Source organism: Nycticebus coucang, chromosome 4, assembly GCF_027406575.1.
Source record: "Nycticebus coucang isolate mNycCou1 chromosome 4, mNycCou1.pri, whole genome shotgun sequence".
Taxonomy (NCBI): Eukaryota; Metazoa; Chordata; class Mammalia; order Primates; family Lorisidae; genus Nycticebus; species Nycticebus coucang.
The window spans coordinates 54,034,283-54,058,398 of NC_069783.1; the positions used below are offsets into that span (position 1 = coordinate 54,034,283).

General features: G+C 35.1%; 1 protein-coding gene across 6 annotated transcripts in view; it reads right to left on the bottom strand.

Moving 5' to 3' along the window:
• The window catches only part of CCDC88A (coiled-coil domain containing 88A), a 130,780-nt gene that overhangs the window by 32,559 nt on the left and 74,105 nt on the right, over positions 1 to 24,116 (bottom strand). For 4 of the 6 annotated variants that reach the window (XM_053588332.1, XM_053588330.1, XM_053588329.1 and 1 more), the window contains exons 10-18: positions 23,285 to 23,443; positions 21,616 to 21,762; positions 21,052 to 21,196; positions 17,210 to 17,394; positions 11,636 to 11,773; positions 9,124 to 10,194; positions 7,655 to 7,782; positions 3,539 to 3,680; positions 724 to 888 (exon numbers count right to left, since the gene is read on the bottom strand). In XM_053588332.1, the coding sequence (XP_053444307.1) occupies positions 724 to 888; positions 3,539 to 3,680; positions 7,655 to 7,782; positions 9,124 to 10,194; positions 11,636 to 11,773; positions 17,210 to 17,394; positions 21,052 to 21,196; positions 21,616 to 21,762; positions 23,285 to 23,443 (2,280 nt within the window). The remainder of the gene's footprint in view (positions 1 to 723; positions 889 to 3,538; positions 3,681 to 7,654; positions 7,783 to 9,123; positions 10,195 to 11,635; positions 11,774 to 17,209; positions 17,395 to 21,051; positions 21,197 to 21,615; positions 21,763 to 23,284; positions 23,444 to 24,116) is intronic. The other 2 variants (XM_053588331.1, XM_053588328.1) reach the window with 1 other exon arrangement.

Below are 24,116 nucleotides of genomic sequence, written 5' to 3' on the forward strand. Positions count from 1 at the left end.
AAAGGGTATCTCAGAGCAGCAAAAAAATTTACAATGGAAAAGAAAGAACTGAGTAAATATAATACTGGCAAATAAAAATACCAGTCTATGATAAGACTAAGTTTGTTTATAACCCTTTGATCTAAAATGACTAACATGACAAGTAATGTTTTTCCTTAGAGAAGCTGGGACTACAGGCGCCTGGTTACTTTTTTGTTGTACTTGTCATTGTTGTTTTTAGCAGGCCTGGGCCAGGTTTGAACCCACCAGCCCTGGTATATGTGGCTGGTGCCCTAGCCACTGAGCAGTAGGCGTGAGCCAGATGATAATATCTTGAATTGAGTAGTATCAGCAGAGGTGGAGAGGAGTAGGTGGGTTGGAGTTACATTTCTTTCTTTCTTTTTTTTTTTTTATTGTTGGGGATTCATTGAGGGTACAATAAGCCAGGTTACACTGATTGCAATTGTTAGGTAAAGTCCCTCTTGCAATCATGTCTTGCCCCCATAAAGTGTGACACACACCAAGGCCCCACAGCTTGCTGATGAACTTACATGACGTTGATGAAAAACTGTATATTACTTAGTTCTTCAGTCTTTTTTATATGTATTATAAACAAAGTCAGTCATGAAAGTATAAAATGAGCAAAATTACAAAACCAAAAGAGAAAAAATTTTTAAGATAAATATATCTAATAATCCTTTATTTCTAAAAAAACATTTCTACTAAAAATTTAAAAACACTTACATTTCGTTCTACTTCAATTAACCTGTCTTTAACTTTCAGAAGCTCTCTAGTGGTTTCTTGACTTTCTCGCTCCCATTTGTTGTCTTCACCACATACTGGAGGAGAGCTCTGAATCATCCTTTCCTCATCTTGTCTTTGTTTGAGAGCTTCATAATTTTTTTTCACCTAAAATATTAAAGGACAGAAAAAAAATTACCAAAGTTATATTTCTCACAATTAATTTGACTCTGCACTGGTCTGGTGAATGTAAGAGACACTTCATTTCAAAACAACTAAAAGTATATTATAAATGTCTTACCACAAAAAATAAGTGAGGTGATGGTTATGTTAATCCGTTTAAGCATTCCACATTGTATATCAAATCACACAATGTATACAGTTACGATTTAATAAAAATTAAAAAAAACTCACTATTGGCAGATAAATTATTTAAATCTTTATAAGAAAAAAATAAATTAATCAAAAAACGACTATCAAAAAAAAGAAAAAAAGAAAAAATGTGATCAGCTCTTATCACTCAAGTTTGAAGAAAAAAATTAAATGTGATGAAATGTATGAAAATTACCATGATAATTTGTGCTTTAAAAATCCAAACCCTTTCTGTCTAGAAATATTAAGTATACTCTGCTTGCATGTGACATGCTCCTACAATATATTCTGTAATTTCAAATTTCATTATAATAAAAATGGCCTGAAGAGCAGATCAAGTGCATAAGGCTGCTAAATACTAATGATTCTCTTCAGAGCTATCTATAACCAATTTAGAAATTTCACAGAAATCTCTATGTAAAGAATAGTCTACAAATGTTAATAATTAGTCTTAAAAATACACCTAAATTAAAGTTGAGGAATTATCTGCCCCTTTAAGAAGGATGTATTACCTAGAATGAACTATGTTAATAAATGACTACTTTATTCAGATCTTGCTCTACATGGAATTACTATAATTTATCTTGTAAGGAGTGAATGATTATCTTACTCAGGATTGTTTTTCCTTTTCCTTTTGTTCTTTTTCTTCACTCTGTTACCCTGGGGACAGTGCCATGGCATCATCATAGTTCATAGCAACCTCAAACTCTTAGGCTTGAGCTGTCCTCTTGCTTCAGCCTCCCAAGCAGCTGGGACTATAGGCATACACCACCTTTCCTGGGTAGTGTTTTCTATTTTTAGCGAAGATGGGGTCTTGCTCTTGCTTAGGCTGGTCTTGAACTCCTGAGCTCAAGCAATCCAGCTTCCTCAGCCTCCCAGAGTGCTAGGATTACAAGCATGAGCCCCCGTGCCTGTCCTCTTTTTTTCTTACTAAGTAGAGATAGGGTCTGTGTTGCCCAGACTGGTCTTGAACTCCTCACTTCAAATAACCCTCCTACTTTGGCCTCCCAAAGTGCTGAGATTAAAGGTGTGAGCCACCATGCCTAGCCTTTTAAAGAATTTTTTAGTTTTCAAGAACTACTAAAGAAGATGCTGTGACACACATCCCTCCCTCCTTCCCTCCCTCTCCCCTTTCTTTCTCTCCTTCCCTCATAATCCCCCACCCCGCACCTCCATATGAAACACGGAGCTAGCTAAGGATGAGCACCCCCGGGGCGGTGCCTGTGGCTCAGTGAGAAGGGCGCCGGCCCCATATGCCAAGGGTGGCGGGTTCAAACCCAGCCCCAGCCAAACTGCAACAAAAAATAGCCGGGTGCTGTGGCGGGTGCCTGTAGTCCCAGCTACTCGGGAGGCTGAGGCAAGAGAATGGCTTAAGCCCAGGAGCTGGAGGTTGCTGTGAGCGTGTGATGCCACGGCACTCTACCAAGGGCCATAAAGTGAGACTCTGTCTCTACAAAAAAAAAAAAGAATTTTTTAGTTTTAAGTTGATATTCTCAAATTAGGTTGTAATCGTATCCAAACTATCATCTAGTGGGAAGGTGAGTATCATACAATTATATGAAGAGGGATGTGTGACACTGGCTATCTACTTGTATAGCCTATAATCTTCTAAATAGAATGATTCTAAATGTAACCTCCAGTCCTCTTGTCAGTCTGAATGTTTAATAGATGTTAAGCCCACTTCTTGTGGCACCCCAGAGACAATAAAAGTAAATAGGAGGGAGAGGGCTTGGTAAGCGCCCACCTAATGGGTACAATGTAGCAGTATATGGTGAAGGACTTAACTACAACTCAGATGCTAAAGCAAACAATGTAACTTAATCATATGTACCCTTATATTAATCTGAAATTTTAAGAAAAGGAAGAATAAACCAGAATGTGCCTATACTAATCTACCATCTACTAACCCTATGGAATGGGCAAGTTTCTTATACTTCAATTGACTCAAAGGGAAAACAGTTGCATCTGCTTTGCTTGCTTACTTGATTGAATAATTCCAAATATAAGAAAACAGACCTAGAAAAGACATCCAATTTATAAGATCAAGTGCTTTCTTATACCACACATGTGATTTTCCTCTACTTGGTATGTTCACATCCTTGGCTTTGTCTATCAAATTTTTACTTGGCTTCTTAATAGGAAGGGAGTGCCAGAGTGTTTGAAAGCTTTTCCCAATAAAATAAGCCTGCCTCTTCCTCATCCTACCTCTTTAATTCTATGTCTCTGACTGCGTGAGGGACATTACACACATGTAATAGAATTGAATCAATTATACCATATCCATATGACAAAGATGTGTTCAGGAATAATCTCAAAAATTATGAAAAATGAAGAAATAGGCTAATAAATATTGATAAAATGTTTAAATTCTTTTCTACTTTATATTTTTTTGTCCAAATATTTATAAAATAAATGGTAATTATAACTCTTCAAGAAAATCACTTACTGTTTTAAGTTCTTGGCGTAATTGTTGGTTGTAATTTGTGGATTCTCCTAATCGAGCTTCTAAAGCAGCAATTTTTTCTTCTTTTATTTCAAGGGACTTCTTAAGAGTGGATTCTAATTTTGATTCCAGAAGTTTATATCTACTATCCAAGTGCAAAAATAATATAGTTCATCGTTGTAGGTCAGAAAAAAAAAGGGAATTATTTTTAAAGATAACTTATGACCACAAATATAGATGCCGTAAATGGGTCTCAAAAGTCTTTTTTGAAAAGAGATAAATTAACGTATTCTCTTCTTACTGCTCTACTTCCCCTTCTATTCCTAGTCATGAAGCAATAAAACCACTAAGTAAATGGAGCTCCAGATTATAGCCTAGATTGTCAAAAGCAACAATTAATACTAAAAAAATGGAATCTGGAAGATTGAAGTCCCAAAATATTCCTTTTGGTATTATAAGAATAGAATATAGAGAGAGAATAGACAGATTCATTTTATCATCAAGCACTTGCCTTTGATATTAATGTGGAAAGTATTTACGTAAGGACCCATGAACAGTTAAGACTTAAAACTCATCAAAGACTGTCCAATGAAGGCCATGTTAACCAGGTTGATGAAAGTATTTCAAATTGTATATAAAACCAGCACATTGTACCCCATGATTGCATTAATGTACACAGCTATGATTTAATAAAAATAAATAAATAAAAATAAATAAAAATAAAAAAGACTGTCTCTTCAGGGTATAGAATAATTAGAGTGAAAAAGGTAGTATTATACTCATTCATGACACAGGATACTGGTGACAGAGTGGCAAGAGGCAGATATATGACTGTCAATATTGTAGTCACATTTTTGAATGATGAAAACATGATTATTAAATCAATTTTTTTCACAAAAAAGGACAGTGCATAAACACAATTTGAGTGTATCATAAACCAAAAATTATGATCCTTTTCTTACACCTAAGGCTCTGAAGACAAAACCAAATAAAAACCTAAAGTGTATACATGAGAAATTTCAGTATCTCTGCGTTTTATTATAATTAATTTATATATGTATATTTTCTGTTCAATCAGATTGTAAGTTCATTGAATACAGAGAACAAATTTCCCTCATTTTGGTATTGGCTCAAGTCAGAAAACTTTTTTTTTTTAAACATTTACTGAGTCTGATTTTGGTTAAGTTGAATTTCTGACATCTGAGTTGCTTTAGGACCACAGGTGAGATAATGGATAGGAATGCTCACCATACAGAATGAATGAATAAGAGAACTGAAAAGATAAGCCTGGAAACAACTATATTGAAAGAGATGATAGAGGAAAAGAGGCTATTAAAAGAGAAAGACAAGATTGATCACATCTGTTTACAACTCTACCACTAAATTTACCTTGTTGCATTCTAATTTACCTACTTATACATTCAATTTATATATAAACTCTTACAGCCTGGCTGTAAGAAGAAGTATCTTAATAATAGTTGTACCTTCAAAGACAAAAAAGTTAGACTAATAATAGAATTAAGGTCATCACATGAGATTTATATATATAAATTCCAAGCTGGAGGGCATGAACGTTGGAGGAATTTATGTTTGTGTGCTTCTATTTTCTCTGTGACATGAAGGCTAGAAAGAAATTTGTTTTAATGGCATAAGACAATTCTTTCTTTGGCCAGGTGTGGTGGCTCATGTCTGTAATCCCAACAGCCTTGGGAGGCCAAGGAGGATGGACTGCCTGAGCTTACAAGTTCGAGCCCAGCCTGAGCAAGAGTGAGACCCTGTCTGTAAAAAAAAAAAAAAATAGCCAGGCATTGTGGCAGGCACCTGTAATTCCAGCTACTCAGGAGGCTGAGGCAAGAGAATCACTTGAACTTGAGTTTGAGGTTGCTGTGAGCTATGATACCACTGTACTCTACCAAGGGTTACAAAGTAAGATTGTCTCAAAATTGAAAAGAAAGGACAAATTCTCACAAATCAAACATAGTTATCAACTGCTCTCAATTCCATTTCCTAAAAGCTTTAGTTTAACATTCCTTAAGCTCCATGTCTCATGCTTTAATTATATGTATAAATAAATGTGTGGAATAATTAATGCATTACATCTTGCCTAGACTAAGAGTTTCCTACCTAGTCTCTGTGCCTCTAAATTCACTCTTCTAATCTATCTTTCATATCACTCTAAGAATTACTCAACACACTTTTGTGCTTTTATACAAATGCTTCTGTCTGCATGGAATGCCCTTCCCCACTGTTTCTATCTTGCAAATCTGTATAATTCTTCAAGGTTCAGTTGAAGTGTTATCACTTTTTTGAAGCTTGATGATCAGCAGATAATAAAACCTCAATTAAGATTGGCTAATTGATGAAAGAGCCACCAAACGGTATACAGGGCTCACCTAGAGCTGGGTTCATAAATTTATAATCAGGTGAATTAGGGCAGCTACATGGTTTATTCTACTTTTTCTTTTAAGAACATGCAGTTGTAGCATTATTTACACACAGAAAATAATAAATCTGTTTAAACAAAGAGGGATGCAGTATTTATATTAAAAGACAGTCAATTAAACTGGTTCTTAACTATCTGATTAATTCAAACAAAAATTTATCTTCATGAAATACCTATGTAATTAATTCAATATTTGCTTGACTTGACCTGACTGCAAAAATAAATGCCTCAAATTACTTCTCTAATTATAGAACCTTTTAAAATATCAATCTATTCTATTTACTTTGAATATTCTCAAATTATGTTACCAAATCCCAAATAATCTGTATTAGTTTTTCCTATATACATTTAATACAGAACATAAATACTAGAACAGTAATGTAGATAAAATATTACGTGTATAATTATGAAAATTTCACTAGATTAAAATCTAGTCAGCATAAAACAGTATTCTTAACTATACACAATTTCTTCTAGCTGGAACCATGTGGCTAACTAGATGCTAAATCATAGACTTAAAAATTAGATTAAGTCTGTTTGGCAGACTATAATTACCATGAGAAAACAGAAATTTCTTTAAACCTATACTGATCATTTTTAAAATTAAAGGGTATATGATTGCTTTCAGGCCTTAGTTTTCCACATTATTTTTATGCCTTCATTGTTTCTCAACATCTTCCCTTGTTTCATACTTTTCCTCTACATCTCAAGTCCACATTTTGGCAAATAAATACATGAAACAAGTGTGATATTTATATATATGATTCAAATAAAAAATAACTTGCTTAATTATATATTTGAGAGAGATAGGTTTGTTTGTTGTTAATGTCTTCTCTTTTCACAGGCAATTATACCCTCTAATTATCTGCTACCTGGGTGGCATCCTATTTTACTATTTTGTAACTGTATTTATATAATAACATTTTAGCTTTTTTTTTTTTGTAGAGACAGAATCTTACCTTATGGCCCTGGGTAGAGTGCCGTGACATCACACGGCTCACAGCAACCTCCAACTCCTGGGCTTAGGTGATTCTCTAGCCTCAGCCTCCCGAGTAGCTAGGACTACAAGTGCCCGCCACAACGCCTGGCTATTTTTTTTAGAGACAAGGTCTAGCTCTGGCGCAGGCTGGTTTTGAACTCCTGAGTTCAGGCAATCCACCCACCTCAGCCTCCCAGAGTGCTAGGAAGTGTGAGTCACCACACCTGGCCTATTAAATTGTTTTTGATTATTACTTTTTTTTTTTTTTGAGAAACAGTTGCATTCTGTTACCCAGGCTAGAATGTCATAGCTTCATCCTAGCTCACAGTAACCTCAAACCCCTGGGTTTAGGCAGTCCTTCTGCCTCAGCCTCCTGAGTAGATGTGACTACAGGTGTCCACTACAACACCTGGCTTGTTTTTTGCTATTTTTAGTAGACGAGGTCTTGCTCTTGCTCAGGCTGATCTCAAACTCCTGAGCTCAAGCAATCCTCCCACTTCAGCCTCCCATTGTGCTTGGATTACAGGCATGAGCCACCATGCCCAGGTGATAGTTTTTTTCTTACCCAACTTTTTCTAAGAGAAGAAAGGAATCAGAAACAGGGTAAAATACATAAATGTTTTCTTTAGCTAGTACAGGAAGTAATTAATGTTTGAGGAAAAAAATAAATTGTTTGCCAAATAGACTTAATACTCACCTGTCATCAGTACTTTGCTCATCACATAATAGTCGCTCTTTATTTAATCCTATTTTCTCAAGCTCATGAGTTAATTTTTCAAGATCATTGTTCATCTGCTGAGTCTTCAATTTTTCACTCACCAAATCCTTATTTGTAAAAGGAACGTACAATTCTTATAGTGTCGATAGCTTACATATCTAATAAAGTCAGCTGAAATTCTAAATACTCTACATATGATTTGAACCAGGAAATACAGAAATGTTATCATTGAACCTTTCCTTCATCATCCAAAAGTAGTTACACAAAAAAATTATAATCTAATTGCAACAATTTTTTTCCTTCTTTTCTTTGCTAATACTGTTTTTGAAGTAGAACGTTAAAAAGTAAAAGGGAACCTCTTTACTTGTGAATACACACCTTAGGTTTGAAAACTGTGGAGGAAAAAAACATAACCTAGAACTTTAGTACATATTTCTATGAATGTATGTTGGATACAATGCTCCTCTTCCACCATAGCCGTGGAGTGAAAGAGACCTAAGGTACTGGGTCTGAAGAACGAGGTGACAGTCTTAGATGTTCAGGCACAAGGTATGTGTTGTTCATGACTATAAGACTATAGAACAGAAGAAAAAAATTTAAAGGTCCTTCTCAATGCCTCTTTAGCAAAAATGCAGACTGCTCAATGTGACTTTCTACCCAGAGTACTACTTTTTAATCGAACATAAAGGGCTAGCACATATCATACTGCAATAGGGATGGCAAAAAAGAGCCAGACTATCTTCTGATTTGCACTAACCATGTTTCATTGTCAATCTACTCTTGCAAAAATTTCAGAATTCTTCTCAACACACAGATCCTAAGAAACTACTAGATGTTCAGTGTTGACCTTTACGTTTAACTTCATTTGCATTCTTTAGTTTAGAGGTGAAAATTCATGGGGCTTTGGAGACTGAAAGATCTGGATTTGAATCTAATAATCCATTCATTAGCTGTGATTCTGAGTAAATTATGTAATATTTCTGAACCTCAGTTTTCTAATCTGAAAAACAGATAAAATATCCATAAAGGACTGGTTGGAAAAATTCTTTAAGCATATATAAATATAACTTAAATGAAGTTCTGAGTCCAGTACTTGGTACATAGCTCTCAATAAATAGTAGCTATCACGTTTCCTTTTTTAACATTCAGTAAGAGACCTGATCAAATATTTTAATATTATTTTGAAATAAAATCTTAGAATTACAACATAGCAAGTCAGAAACCACAAGGAAATCTTATTACTACAAGTTCTGGAAAAATAAAAGTCATATACACTTTGTAATTTAATACAAGTAGGAAACTTGAAAGCTATTTCTAGTTCTACTTCCAAAATTCTAATAAACCATACAAAAGATAATGCAAATTGCTGATGGGCTCCAATAAAAGTTCAAAAAACTTTGAGTTAAAAATGTAAAAAATACTTGCTTAAATTTAGGACAATGTATTACCTCACGCAATGTAACCAAAGTTTTTATATCAATAGTCGCTCTTTTCACAAGCTCCTTATTTTCTTTCTCTAATTCTTTCAGGCGAATACAAGATTCTTTATATATACCAATTTCTTTGGAGAGTGTTTTGTTTTCTTTTTCCAAATTTCCAATCTTTACATTATTTTCTTCTAATGTGGTATCTTTAATTTCTGCTTGTTGTCGGAGTCTTTTATTTTCCTTCTCCAATTGTTTCTTATCCTTTTCCAGTTGTGAAGTCTCTTGTTCTAAAGATTTATTTTCTTTTTCCAGCTGTTCTAGTCTTTTGCTTGATATTTTTAATTCTTCTAGGTTTTTTTGCAGTGTTTGATTTTCCATCTCTAAGTCTTGTAGTTCACCTTCTAATTGCTGAATTTTTTTATTGCTGTTCTCTAGAGCTTTCTGTAACCTTTGATTTTCTGTGTCTAAACCCTGGTAGCTAACTTCTAAGCGTTCTGTTTTCTTGAAAGATGCTTTCATGAGCTCCAAACCTTTCTTAAGTTGCTCTTTTTCACTTTCTAGTTCTTTGTTTTCTAGTTGTAGCTGAGCCATTTTCATGCTCGCACACTTCAAAGATTCCACATTCCTTCTCAGTTCTAAATTTTCCTCATCAAGTTGAGAATTCTCCTTTTCTAGGGATTCTAGCTGAAAAGTAAGGTTTTTAAAGCTATCCAATGTTTTTTTTAATTTTCTGTTGTCTCTTTCTAACTCTGAATTTTCTTGTTCTAAGGCTTCAATTTTTTCACAAGTGATTTTTAAATTGGTTATCTTTTTCTGTAACAATTCATTTTCTTTTTCAAGACGATGTAACTCATTTTCAAGTTCTTCTGCTCGTTCTCCTTTTTCCTTATAATGTTCCAATTCTTTTCTAATTTGTCTTTTTTCAAATTCAATCTTGCTTAGTTTGCTACTTGTTTCCTTGATAGATTCATGAAGAATTTTATTTTCTTTTTCAATGTCTTTCACTCTTGCTTCAGCACTTATCTGAGAACGCTGCCTTAAAGAAGTTACTGTTTGATTCAGATGTTCATTTTCCTGTTCCAATATTTTAATCTAATTCAAAAAAAGAAGAAAATTAAAAACTATAATTAAGCAAAAACTAAGTATTGTGAATTACATAGTTTTTTCTCTTCCAAAAATAGGAAAAGGAGAACGTAAAAAGGTGATACATTAAAATGTTTTACTTTTAATTCTGATAAATATGTATTGAACACCACTGTGTACACGGAGAGGACATGTACTGCCAGGTCTCTAAAGTTTGCATCTTAAGAGAGCACATTCTAGATGAATGGTTCAGAGAAACGTATTTTCTATGAATCAAAATTAATCAGATTATTTATCATCACATGCTTCAAATTCAAATATAAATATAGATGAAACACCAGCACACATCTCCTTAAGTACATAAGGTACTTCCACACAGTGGGTCCTCAGTAAATATGTGCTGTATTATGTGTGTATATATATGAGTGTATATGTGTGTGTATTCATTCCCCAAAAGTATTATAATTAGCAAATATAAAAATAACAAAATCATCTTTGACAGCTAACTCATCCAATGTATAGCATGGCTAAAATGATAGTTCTCATAAAAGAACTGTGGAGGCCAGGCGCACACCTGTAATTCCTGCACTCTGGGAGGTCCAAGAGAGTAGACTGCCTGAGCTCACAGGTTTAAGACCAGCCTCAGCCAGAGCAAGACCCTGTCTCTAAAAATAGCCATGCACGTGGCGGGTGCCTATAGTCCCAGCTACTTGGGAGGCAGTGGCAAGAGAACGGCTTGAGCCCAAGAGTTTGAGGTTGCTGTGAGCTATGATGCCACAGCATTCTACCAGCAGTGACAAAGTGAGACTTTGTCTCAAAAAAAACAGTGTAGATTCAGGCTTAGCTTTAGAATTTTTGTTCTGTAGCTCTAGAGAAATCTAGATTCTTATGGGTAGTTGGAGGACTATATAAAACAAATAATTTTACTACTTAAAATAAATTTCTTTTTTTTCCCCATAGACACCCTTCTCCTTTTCCATTTAAATAAAAATTTTGAAATGGCAAGTTGCTTTATCTATCCAGTTCTCAATTATCTTAGACTTAAAATAAGAATGAATAATAAATATTTGAAAGCAAATCTGTAATACCCAAAAAATGACTGCTACAACCACATTTTTCCCTCCTTCAGTAGGTCAGAGTACAGCTACATTTCTCCAGCTCTACTCAAGGACTTTAGAATCCACAACACTGCTCTAGACATTGAAAGCACAAGTACTGAAGAATTTTATAGTAGATGATTAAGCATACTAGAGATTTTAAAAAATTCTAAGCTTTCTCTTTAGAGAAAAAAACATGGGATAGAAAATAAGGTAAAATTATAGTTACGTTAAAATTTTAAAAATTCTAAAATATTTCCCTTAATGATATGTGAACATCTTATTTACATACGCTTCAAAATAACTTAATAAATTTTAAAATGCATTGTTTGTTTACTAGGAAATTAATGTACCTGTCTCTCTGAATTTTCTCTAAGTGTTTCAATTGTTTTTTCAAGCTGAGCTTTTTCCTTCATTAGATCTTTGCTTAAATTCTGACAATTCTGAAGACTTTGCTTTTCTTGAACAATCTCATTTTCAAGGATTTCAACCTAGAGCAAATTAATTAACAAAAACAGTATGTTAAATATTGTACAATAATGGAAACTTTTCAAAAGAAAAGATAATCACTGAATAAAGGATAAAACAGTTTTAATATACATATGATAAAATTTTAAGAATCCAGTATAAGAAATTCAAGTAGCACTCCATGCTAATTTCAGGAAGTATATAAAATTCGCACATAAGACTCTTTCTTTCATCCTCTACATCTTTTTAGGGCAAATTTCAATTTCTAAACACAAAGAAACCCAGTAGAATTAATGGTAATGATGTGCTATAGAAGAACTATACAAATCTTATTGAAAGATTATCTTGGATTGAGTGAATTTGTAAAGTAGAATTTTAATTATAATAAAGGAATTTCAGTAACCTAGAAGGAGAAAGAGAACATAAAAAGCATGAAGAGAAAGGTGACAAATGATGGTACAGTATAAGATTAATGAGGAAGCAAGAACAGATTTGGGCCCGGTGCCCGTACTCAGTGGTTAGGGGCTGGTGGGTTTGAACCCACTCTGGGCCTGCTAAACGACAATGACAACTACAAAAACAATAACAAAGAACAGCCAGATGTTGTGGCGGGCGTCTGTAGTCCCAGCTATTTGGGAGGCTGAGGCAAGAGACTCACTTAAGCCCAACAGTTTGAGCTTGCTGTGAGCTGTGACGCTATATCACTCTACTGAGGGTGACACAGTGAGACTGTCTCAAAAATAAATAAATAAATAAAAAAGAAGAGATTAGGCAGTGCCTGTGGCTCAGTGAGTAGGGCACCAGCCCCATATACCAAGGGTGGAAGGTTCGAACCTGGCCCCGGCCTAACTGCAACAAAAAAATAGCCAGATGTTATGGCAGGCGCCTGTGTTCCCAGCTACTTGGGAGGCTGAGGCAAGAGAATCGCCTAAGCCCAGGAGTTGTAGGTTACTGTGAGCTATGACACTACAGTACCCTACAGAGGGCGACAAAGTGAGACTCTGTCTCTAAAAAAAAAAAGAAGAAGAAGAGAATTGGTTTAAAATAAAAAGGAAAGAGAGAGGAAAATAATAGAAAAAAGGGCTGAAAAAGACTGGAGCAAATATTCATATTTAGGTTTAAATTTATTTTAAATCACACATTTTAGAGATATAATAATATTGGTGGTTAAGAATTATGAAATAGTCAGTAGCCTTTGTGTACAGTAACAGTCAAGATGAGAAGCTAATTAAGGACACAACTCCCTTCACCATAGTCTCAAAGAAAATGAAATACCTAGGAGTATACCTAAGAAAGGAGGTGAAGGACCTCTATAAAGAAAACTATGAAATCCTCAGAAAGGAAATAGCAGAGGATATTAACAAATGGAAGAACATACCATGCTCATGGATGGGAAGAATCAACATTGTTAAAATGTCTATACTTCCCAAAGCAATCTACCTATTCGATGACATTCCTATCAAAATACCAACATCATACTTTCAAGATTTGAAAAAAATGATTCTGCATTTTGTATGGAACCGGAAAAACCCCGTATAGCTAAGGCAGTTCTCTGTAACAAAAATAAAGCTGGGGGCATCAGCATACCAGATTTTAGTCTGTACTACAAAGCCATAGTGCTCAAGACAGCATGGTACTGGCACAAAAACAGAGATATAGACACTTGGAATCGAATTGAAAACCAAGAAGTCAAACTAACATTTTACAACCACCTAATCTTTGATAAACTAAACAAGAACATACCTTGGGGGAAAGACTCCCTATTCAATAAATGGTGTTGGGAGAACTGGATGTCTACATGTAAAAGACTGAAACTGGACCCACACCTTTCCCCACTCACAAAAATTGATTCAAGATGGATAAAGGACTTAAATTTAAGGCATGAAACAATAAAAATCCTCCAAGAAAGCATAGGAAAAACACTGGAAGATATTGGCCTGGGGAAAGACTTCATGAAGAAGACTGCCATGGCAATTGCAACAACAACAAAAATAAACAAATGGGACTTCATTAAACTGAAAAGCTTCTGTACAGCTAAGGAGACAATAACCAAAGCAAAGAGACAACCTACACAATGGGAAAGGGTATTTGCATATTTTCAATCAGACAAAAGCTTGATAACTAGGATCTATAGAGAACTCAAATTAATCCACATGAAAAAAGCCAACAATCCCTTATATCAATGGGCAAGAGACATGAATAGAACTTTCTCTAAAGACGACAGACGAATGGCTAACAAACACATGAAAAAATGTTCGTCATCTCTATATATTAGAGAAATGCAAATCAAAACAACCCTGAGATATCATCTAACCCCAGTGAGAATGGCCCACATCACAAAATCTCAAAACTGCAGATGCTGGCGTGGATGCGGAGAGAAGGGAACACTTTTACACTGCTGGTGGGACTGCAAACTAGTACAACCTTTCTGGAAGGAAGTATGGAGAAACCTCAAAGCACTCAAGCTAGACCTCCTATTTGATCCTGCAATCCCATTACTGGGCATCTACCCAGAAGGAAAGAAATCCTTTTATCATAAGGACACTTGTACTAGACTGTTTACTGCAGCTCAATTTACAATCGCCAAAATGTGGAAACAGCCTAAATGCCCACCAACCCAGGAATGGATTAACAAGCTGTGGTATATGTATACCATGGAATACTATTCAGCCATTAAAAAAAATGGAGACTTTACATCCTTCGTATTAATCTGGATGGACGTGGAAGACATTATTCTTAGTAAAGCATCACAAGAATGGAGAAGCATGAATCCTGTGTACTCAATTTTGATATGAGGACAATTAATGACAATTATGGTTATGGGGGGGAAACAGAAAGAGGGAAGGAGGGAGGTGGGTGGGGCCTTGGTGTGTGTCACACTTTATGGGGGCAGGACATGATTGCAAGAGGGACTTTACCTAACAATTGCAATCAGTGTAACCTGGCTTATTGTACCCTCAATGAATCCCCAACAATAAAAAAAAAAAAAAAAAAAAAAGAATTATGAAATAGCAAGTTCAAATTAACAACATGCTAAACTATCGATTTTCCCATTATTTTATAGCATACTGAACCAAGTAATAAAAAAAAATAAAGGAAGACTTTGTATAATATTTCACTTTAAATTTAAATGTTACTTAATTATATTACTTACCATGTCATAATGAAGAACTCGTCTAAAGAAAGCTTAATTTTTCTATTTTAACATCAAGGAAAATAATCTAATATCATCTCAAAAGCATTCAGTCACAAGTCTTTTTCAATAACTCAATTCAACATTAATTTATTAATATATGTTCAGGAAGCTTTTAGCTCTTAATTACTAGTTAATACAGATGGAAATATAGGATTAATTGTTACATAATTAAATTCCTTTGTTGTTTTATATCAATGGGATTCAAGTGAGACATCCAGTTTACCAAAAACATCTTTCATACAATGAATTGATCAAAAATTGCTTGAATCACTAAGAATTTACACATTAAATTTCAAGGCTAATTTCAAAATGAAACAGTATTCTACAGACTCTATTAGAAGTTCTAAAGGGCCACTCCTACTTTAACACCGTATGATCATCAATTGCTTATTAAGATTATTTGGTAAGGCTCGGCACCTGTTGCACAGTGGTTACAGCACCAGCCACATGCACCGAGGCTGGTGGGTTCAAACCCAGCCCGGGCCAGGTAAACAACAATGACAACTGTAACAACAAGAAAAATAGCTGGGCATTGTGGCAGGCAGCTGTAGTCCCAGCTACTTGGGAGGCTGAGGCAAGAGAATGGCTTAAACCCAAGAGTTTGAGCTTGCTGTGAGCTGTGATACCACAGCACTCTACCCAGGGCAATGAAGTGAGACTGTGTCTCAGCAAAAAAAAGTAAAAAAAAAAAATCATTTGGTTAAAAATGCAAAAATGTTTGAAACATTAAAAAAACCGCAAAAAGGGTGGCGCCTGTGGCTCAAGGAGTAGGGCGCCGGTCCCATATGCCGGAGGTGGTGGGTTCAAACCTAGCCCTGGCCAAAAACCACAAAAAAAAAAAAAAAAAAAAAAAAAAAAAAAAACACAGCAAGAAAATCAAGGATTCTATTCGAATATTCTAAGGCAATGGTTCTCAAAGCACGCCTGGCAGCACATTACCTAGGAACTTCTTAGAAGGAAGAATTCTTAGTCATGTATGTAACTGTAAGATTCTAGTTATGTAAATTATGTGTGTGTGCACTTGTGTGCATACATGATACTTGATCTAACTATTCCACAATATGAAAAACGGTATCAACAATGGCTATACACTTTATGGACTTGGACAGTCCTTGTGTTTCTGCTACACCAAAGTCTTATTAAAATTCAAGTTGCATAACGCATAAACTGTTGTTTTTTTTAAAAAATGGCTGTTTCAGCTCAGTACCTGTACTCAGGGGCTAGGGTGCCAGCCACATACACCAGAGCCCGTGGGTTCAAACCCAGCTCAGGCCTGCCAAACAACGATGACAACTACAACCAAAAACGAGCCAGGTGTTTTTGGGCGGCTGAGGCAAGAGAATCGCTTAAGCCCAAGAGTTGGAGGTTGCTATGAACTGTGATGCCATGAGGTAGCTATGAGCTGTGATGCCACAGCACTCTACGGAGGGCAACATAGTGAAACTCTGTCACACACACACAAAAAAAATGAAATAGCTGTTTCCAGATCTGGGATAGGACATGTTCAAAATGATCCTGGAATATTTTGTCATTTAGAAAACAAGGAAGCTTTCAAGGGGTGCTAATGGTCATGTCATAAGGATTCAGGAAGAAGCTTTTTTTTTTTGCAGTTTTTGGCTGGGGTTGGGCTTGAACCCGCCACCTCCAGCATATGGGGCGGGCGCCCTACTCCTTTGAGCCACAGGCACTGCCCTCAGGAAAAAGCTTTTAAAGAAGCTCCCATTAGCCCAAGATGGGATGGTAAGAAAACTAAATCCAATGGGTTGAAACACTGGAAGTAGGATTTGCTTCAAAACCATCTAGAGCAGTTCTCAACCTATGGGCCGTCACCCCTTTGGGGGTTGAACGACTCTTTCACAGGGGTCGCCTAAATACATCCTGCATATCAGATATTTACATTACAATTCATAACAGTAGCAAAATTACAGTTATGAAGTAGCAACAAAAATAATGTTATGTTTGGGGGTCACCACAACATGAGGAACTGTATTAAAGGGTCACGGCATTAGGAAAGTTGAGAACCACTGATCTAGAGGATGTGGGAGAAGAGGCAGAGATAGAAATGAAATAAGATCAGCTATAAGTTAATATTTACTGAAGCTGAATAACGAGTATAGGGTTCATTCACACATTTATGTATACTTGAAATTTTACTTAAGTTAAAATAATATTTAGGGTACATTTAAAAAATGGAAAATAAATGTGCTATTTACTTACACCTTTGCATATATTTGTAAACGTTACAATAATCATTTTTATTTACCTTTTTACTTAGTCTTTGATTTTCTTTTTCAACTTTTAGGATTTTGGAAGTGTTGCCTTCTACAGAATCCATAGTACTCCGAAGCTCTTCTACAGTTTTTGTCAAACTCTGGTTTTCCATCTCCAACTTCAATAATCTACTTGATGTCAACTCATTCACCTCATGGCCCAAGGACTTCTGTGGTGCTATAACATAAAAAATATGTCACTGGTAAAACTATGCTTATTCTTTACTATTTAAAATATTGTGTGCAAATGTGATATGTCTCTTGATGTTTAACTTTATTTAAAAAAATTAAGTTATATAATATATACCCAATGAAAGAGAGGTAAATCTTTTAACTTTTAATACATTCACAGCTTTCTATTGAAGAAAAAAAGCATTAAATTCAGACTGAAGAGACTAGAGTTCCACCTGTAATTCTCTAAGAAATTAACTACTTGACAATTTCTAAACTACTTTAAACTTAATGAATCTTAAGTTACTTTAATAAACATAGTTACTGCTCTGTGTGTCTCATAGGGTCTTTATGTGACTCACGAAATACAAAGTACATGCCATAGCTTGGAAATTTAATGTAAGGCAATTATTTTGTTGCTGTTTTAGAGACAGGGGCTTGCCAGGGCTAGGCAGCAGTAACAACAGCACAGGCTCACTGCAACCTGGGTTCAAGCTATTCTGTCTCAGCTTCTCAAGTAGCCAGGACTATAGGTGTGCCCAATAAGCCTGGCTAATTTTTAAATTTTTTTTTGGTAGTGATGGAGTCTTGCTATGTTGCTCAAAACTTAAACTCCTGGCCTCAAGAGAGGCTCCCTAAATGCTAGGATTACAGATGTGAGCCAATACACCCAGCTGGGAAGGCAATTTGAGGGAAGAAAACCTAATGTGATTTGAAGGCAGTCAAGACAGTATGTATATACCAGTCATGTTGGAAAATTTTTATAAATTAGAATTCATGATAAACTTAACTGCGAAGAGCAACATCTACTCCATTCTGCCAAGGGAGATCATCTTTTAAAGTAGATGTCAGCATTGCTTTTTAAAAAATAAATGCTCCCTAATCAGTATGCCAAAAGAAATGAACAACTCTATAACTGCAGGCTTATTTAATAACCTTAATAACAGACTCATTAAATATTTTGTTGATATAAAAATATTAATATTTACAAATAAAATGAGACATAAGATTTATTTTGAAATCCTAGATCTCAAGAAGGGAAATGGATGAAGGTAGTGGAGGGCATTTCTATATCTATCTTTTCTTTTTGTAGAGACAGAGCCTCACTTTATCGCCCTCGGTAAAGTGCTGTGGCGTCACCCAGCTCACAGCAACCTCCAACTCCCGGGCTTAGGCAATTCTTTTGCCTCAGCCTCCCGAGTAGCTGGGACTACAGGTGCCCGCCATAACGCCTGGGTATTTTTGTTGTTGTTATTGTTGCAATTTTTGGCCTGGGCCGGCTTTGAACCCTCCATTCTCGGTATATGGGGCCAGTGCCCTACCCACTGAGCCACAGGCCCCACCCATATCTATCTTTTTGTATGTTTGAAATGCTTCATAAAAAAGCAAAGAAATAAGCACACACATAAAATATACCCCTGCATGCATATATTTTCTACAAAATTCAATATGGTAAATGATGATTAAGTTTTAAATAATGAAAGCCTCAATTTTTATTTTTAGCTTTCGTTCTAGTTATGTAGTTAATCTTTTATTAAAAGCTAGCATACTGGAGAGTCACTAACTTAAAATTTCATTAGATGCCCAAGCCTTTTTTTTTTTTTTTAAAGAAACAAAGTCTCACTCTGTTGCTCAGGCTGGCCAACAGTAAGGCAATCATAGCTTAATGCAATTGCTAGAAGCAGGTAATCCTCCCACCTCAGCCTCCCAAGTAGCTGGCACTATAGGCATGTGCCATCACACCTGCCTAATTTTTAAATTTTGTTGTACAGCCAGTGTCTCACTATATTGCCCAGGCTGGTCTAGAACTCGTGGCCTAAAGCGATCCTCCCAGCTTAGCCTCCCAAAGTGCTAAGATTACAGGTATGACAGGCATGAGCCTCTGTGCCAGCCTAGATGATTTAAATTTAACTATAAACTTATAGGATACATTGTTCTAACTGGTAACTAATGAAGGGTTAAAAATGAATTTTTTTTTTTTTTTTTTTTTTTTTGCGACAGAGTCTCACTATGTTGCCCTGGGTAGACTGATGTAGTGTCGCTGCTCACAGCAAGCTCAAACTCTTGAGCTTAAGAGATTCTCTTGCCTCAGCCTCCCAAGCAGCTCGGACTAACAGATGCCTGCCACAACACCTGGCTATTGTTTGGTTGTAGTTGTCTTTGTTGTTTGGCAGGCCCGGGCTGGATTCAAACCCGCCAGCTCCGGTGTATGTGGCTGGCTCCCTAGTCACATACTAGGGTGCTAAGGTGCTAAGCCTAAAAATGAATTTTGAAAATTCAGTACTACTTGTGTCACTCTGGATAAAAGTCTGAAATGAATATTCTAAGCATGCTGAAATTATTTTAAACATTCTTTTTCCATTTCCATTATCATCTGGTTCTATCTTACGAATGATATTAAAACACAGCATAGAACAGACAGTTGAGATATACATCAATCCCTGACAGTAGCATTACTGTTAATCCAACATGGATGAGACATTTTAATATGTATAGTCACCATTATATACAATAGACCTCTTGAATTTATTCTCATCTAGCCAAAATTCTGTGTCCTTTACCCACCATACTAAAGGTAGTATTTTACATAGGGTAGGTGCTTAAAAAATATTTGTGGAAGAAAAGCAGGTAGAATAACCTAACACTAGGGCTTGGAGACTTAGTACAGTGGTTACAGTGCCAGACACATACACCAAAGTTGGGGGGTTTAAACCCAGCCCAGGCCAGCTATCCAACAGTGACAACTGCAACTATAGCAAAACAAAAAATAGCCGAGCATTATAGTCTGTAGTCTCAGCTACTTGGGAGGCTGAGGCAAGGGAATCGCTTGAGCCCAAGTTTGAGGTTGCTATGAGTGAGCTGTGATGCCATAGCACTCTATCAAGGGTGGCATAGTGAGACTCTGTCTCAAAAAAAAAAATCTAACACTCGGCAACTGAGGAACTATCTAATTTGAATAAATGTGACCTGGATGTAATTTTAAAACAGGACATTAGTATTAGCATACTGGAAGCTGTAACACAAACCACTGTATTATATGTAACTATGTCCAGATTTAAGAGGACAAATCAACATGGAGCCTAGGGAAAGAGACAAAAGTTTAAAATTTTACCAAGGGGTTTTTCATAATCTCCAGGATATAACTGGACTGGACTAGTTGACAGGTATAATCTTAAAATGCAGGTTACATATATTATGAAAGTAGCCATGAATATCCCTAACTTATTCTGACTACATTTAAATCTAGGAATCTTCCCATTATATTCTGACTTCCTATTTGGGTTTGACTATAGCCAAAGGACATGCTGACCAGTTAATTTGACTTTTATGATCTATTTACAAGATGGAAATCTTTCTGAAAATAAATTAGCAAACTAGTATAATAGCCTCTTCTGATAGTAAGATGACATAGTGTTCAAACAGCCAATAAAATGTTACTGCACTCTTAAAATTGAGCTGTAAGATATGCAAAGCTAAGTACTGAACCCAAGAAAGTGGTAACAATATATTACTGTGTGAAATCCTATCTAGGGATACAGCTGGCCTTCTGAGATATCTCCTGCTGGCGAAAATAGAGAGCTACAATGAACTATCCAGAAATGTAAACATAAATACAACTTTATTTCTTCATTTACCTACTTAAGTAAAACAAAATTGGGAATACCTTCAGAAAGTTCACTAGTTTTGGAAATCTGCTCCAGCTCCCAGCCAAGATGTAATGATTCATCCATACTTTGTTTCTGTGCCATTTCCAAAGTCATGTTTTCTTCCATTAGTTCTTCAATCTTTTTTCTATCCATATCTCGTTCCTTTTTTATTGGTATAGAGTAGGGAGAAAAAAGAAAGCTAAGAAACAATATGATTTCAAGATAATATTTTATTACTCATAACTTTCATTTATCAGAAAATAATATAAGAACTTTGAGTACTAAAATTTCCACACTTTGGAAGCAATTATAATTACTAGTCACACTACAGATTATGTGTCTGACATCCTCTTAAAGTGATCTTTGGAAACACAGTGAAAACTTCTTCATAGTCAGCATTTTCGTTTAGCGGTATAGTAAAATAATTATGAATGATTATGCTAAATTATAACAAATAGGTTTATTTCTATACTTTTAAAGACTTTTTAAGAAATAGTTTGTGGTTTTGAAAAGTAGAAGACAAAATAATTTTAGAATTTTTCCTTAGAAGCCATGTAACCAATCTACCCCTTAAAGCTTACCATTTCCATGTCATGAAGTTTAGCCTTCAGTTGTAAGTTCTCTTTTTCTAATTCATGTAATTTATCAGAACGAGCTCGAGTTCCTTCTAGTTGATCTTCCAACATAGTTTTTGTTTCTAATAAAACCTGATTGTCTTCTTTTAATTCCTATAAACATTTCAAATATGTTTTATTTGTCACAAATGTGGGTCAATATCTGTTCATTTTTTAAAGCTCTGTAACATAAAAGTTACTGAAAAATAAAATAGTAAGCCCCCTTTATCAACAGTTCTATGCAAGAGTAAAACTACGGGGTAACAGAAATACAGTTGAAATTTTCTTGGCTTCATTTCTCCTTCCCAGAATTTAACCTATTATGCAAACAAAGTACTTAATGCTTATATTAGGCTGAGTGATGCTACTGTAATTTCACATGAAATTATCACAGTATATTTAAATTTCTTAGTCACAAGGATAAGGAATTACGTAGTCTTCTGGATATTCAAGACACAAATTTCCATAGATGGGTTAAATTTATTGATTGAACTACATTTAAAGATTTCTCTGTACTTATGAGCTATAACTTGAAAGTGAAAGGTTTGAGGTTTTTAAGACTTGACATACAATTCATGTAAATCAAAAACCAAAGCTCTATTAAAACATATTTTACATAAACACACTGAGGAAATTCTTAAAAATCCCTGCGTAAGTTTTAAAGATATATGTTCACAATTCTTTTTTTTTTTTTTTGTAGAGACAGAGTCTCGCTTTATGGCCCTCGGTAGAATGCTGTGGCCTCACACAGCTCACAGCAACCTCCAACTCCTGGGCTTAAGCGATTCTCTTGGCTCAGCCTCCCGAGTAGCTGGGACTACAGGTGCCCACCACAACGCCCGGCTATTTTTTGGTTGCAGTTTGGCCGGAGCCGGGTTTGAACCCGCCACCCTCGGTATATGGGGCCGGCGCCCTACCGACTGAGCCACAGGCGCCGCCCATATGTTCACAATTCTATCTTGCTAATTTATATACCTATGGTTTATAAAATAAAGTCTGGAGAAAACATATTAAGACAATAGCCTTTCTGAAAATCCCTTAATAATGTCATGCATACATTAGTAAATAGTAAAAAAATCAGTCTGTACTCTATCTTTGCAGTCCTGTTGGGTCTATTTTTTGGTAACCTGCAGGCTAAAATATTGAAACTACTTTCTCTTATGTCTTCGGTTCTTGATTTTGTATACTTTCTCCTTCTTATCTGCATTATCAAACTCAAAGATGAAGCAAGAAAGGTTTTTTGTTCTAATTTATAGCCTTCATTAATCTTAATTTAGTAATCTTAGTTAAGGAGCAATCAGAAATATGTTCTATGTTCACTTCTGGGAACAAGTTTGAATAAATAGAGATAAATATCTTGACTATGAGGTAAGGACTTCAAAAGTCTGCTCTACCTATAATGCTAAGTAAAAGAATGAAAGAAGCACACAAACAGTTCAATAAAATTAAGAATGTCCAAGGATCCCTTTGTAAAAGTCTGAGTAATAGGCTGATCTATCATTAAATAAACACTCAGAGGTATTTATTATTTCTTCAACATTTCAAGAATTTGTCATGTTTATTAAGAGCATTTTAAATGCATTTAAAGAATCATAACATATCTAAAAAATCATGAATGGTTAATTATGCAACATACCTCAACTCTTGCCTTATAAAATTCAATGTCATGTAGCCTCTCTTTATATCTGCTGACTTCACTTTCAAGCTTATCAACTCTGATCGCCTTCTCTCGAAGTGCATCTAATTCATCTCGGTACATTCTGGCAGAACGAGCATCCGAAAGCAAATTCATATTCTTAAATATAAATAATAATAATATCTTAAGTATTATTTTGTTTCAACTTATTATTTTTTTAACTGTACAACTTGACAAGTTTACTTCAAATAATTGATGAATTATGTATTTTTAGTGGGTGAATTTTATGAAATATGTAAATCATACCACAAATAATTTCTTTAAAATGAGGAGATACAAAGTTTTTTTAAAAACCAAGAACAAAAAGTATCTTAAACACATATTTAAGTTTATATACAATTTTATATAAAGTTCTCTGTCACGCAAGAATGTAAAAAACATTCAGAATATTTTTAAATGAGTTAACTTCTACTTACAATGACTTGCAATTTAAGGTGAAAAAGTTAACTCTAAAATAAAAGATAATAAAAACACAGAAAAGGCAAGCTGTATTACTAAAGTTAACCATTAGTTACTTCAAAGAAATAAGATTTCTATCCACATATATTATAACACACCAAAATCTTGCTGACATTTTTTAAATCCTTCCAAGTAAAATGCTTATTGTATATCTTAATGCCCTTTGAAGCAAATATTAAAATCCACCCTTTTAAAAGCCTTATTGTAATCCTTTAGATCAGCAGTTTTCAAAGTCTGGTACAGGAACTTCTATGGGTCCCTGAAACCTTTTCAGGGAGTTCATGAGGTCAAAACTATTTTCATAAACACTAAG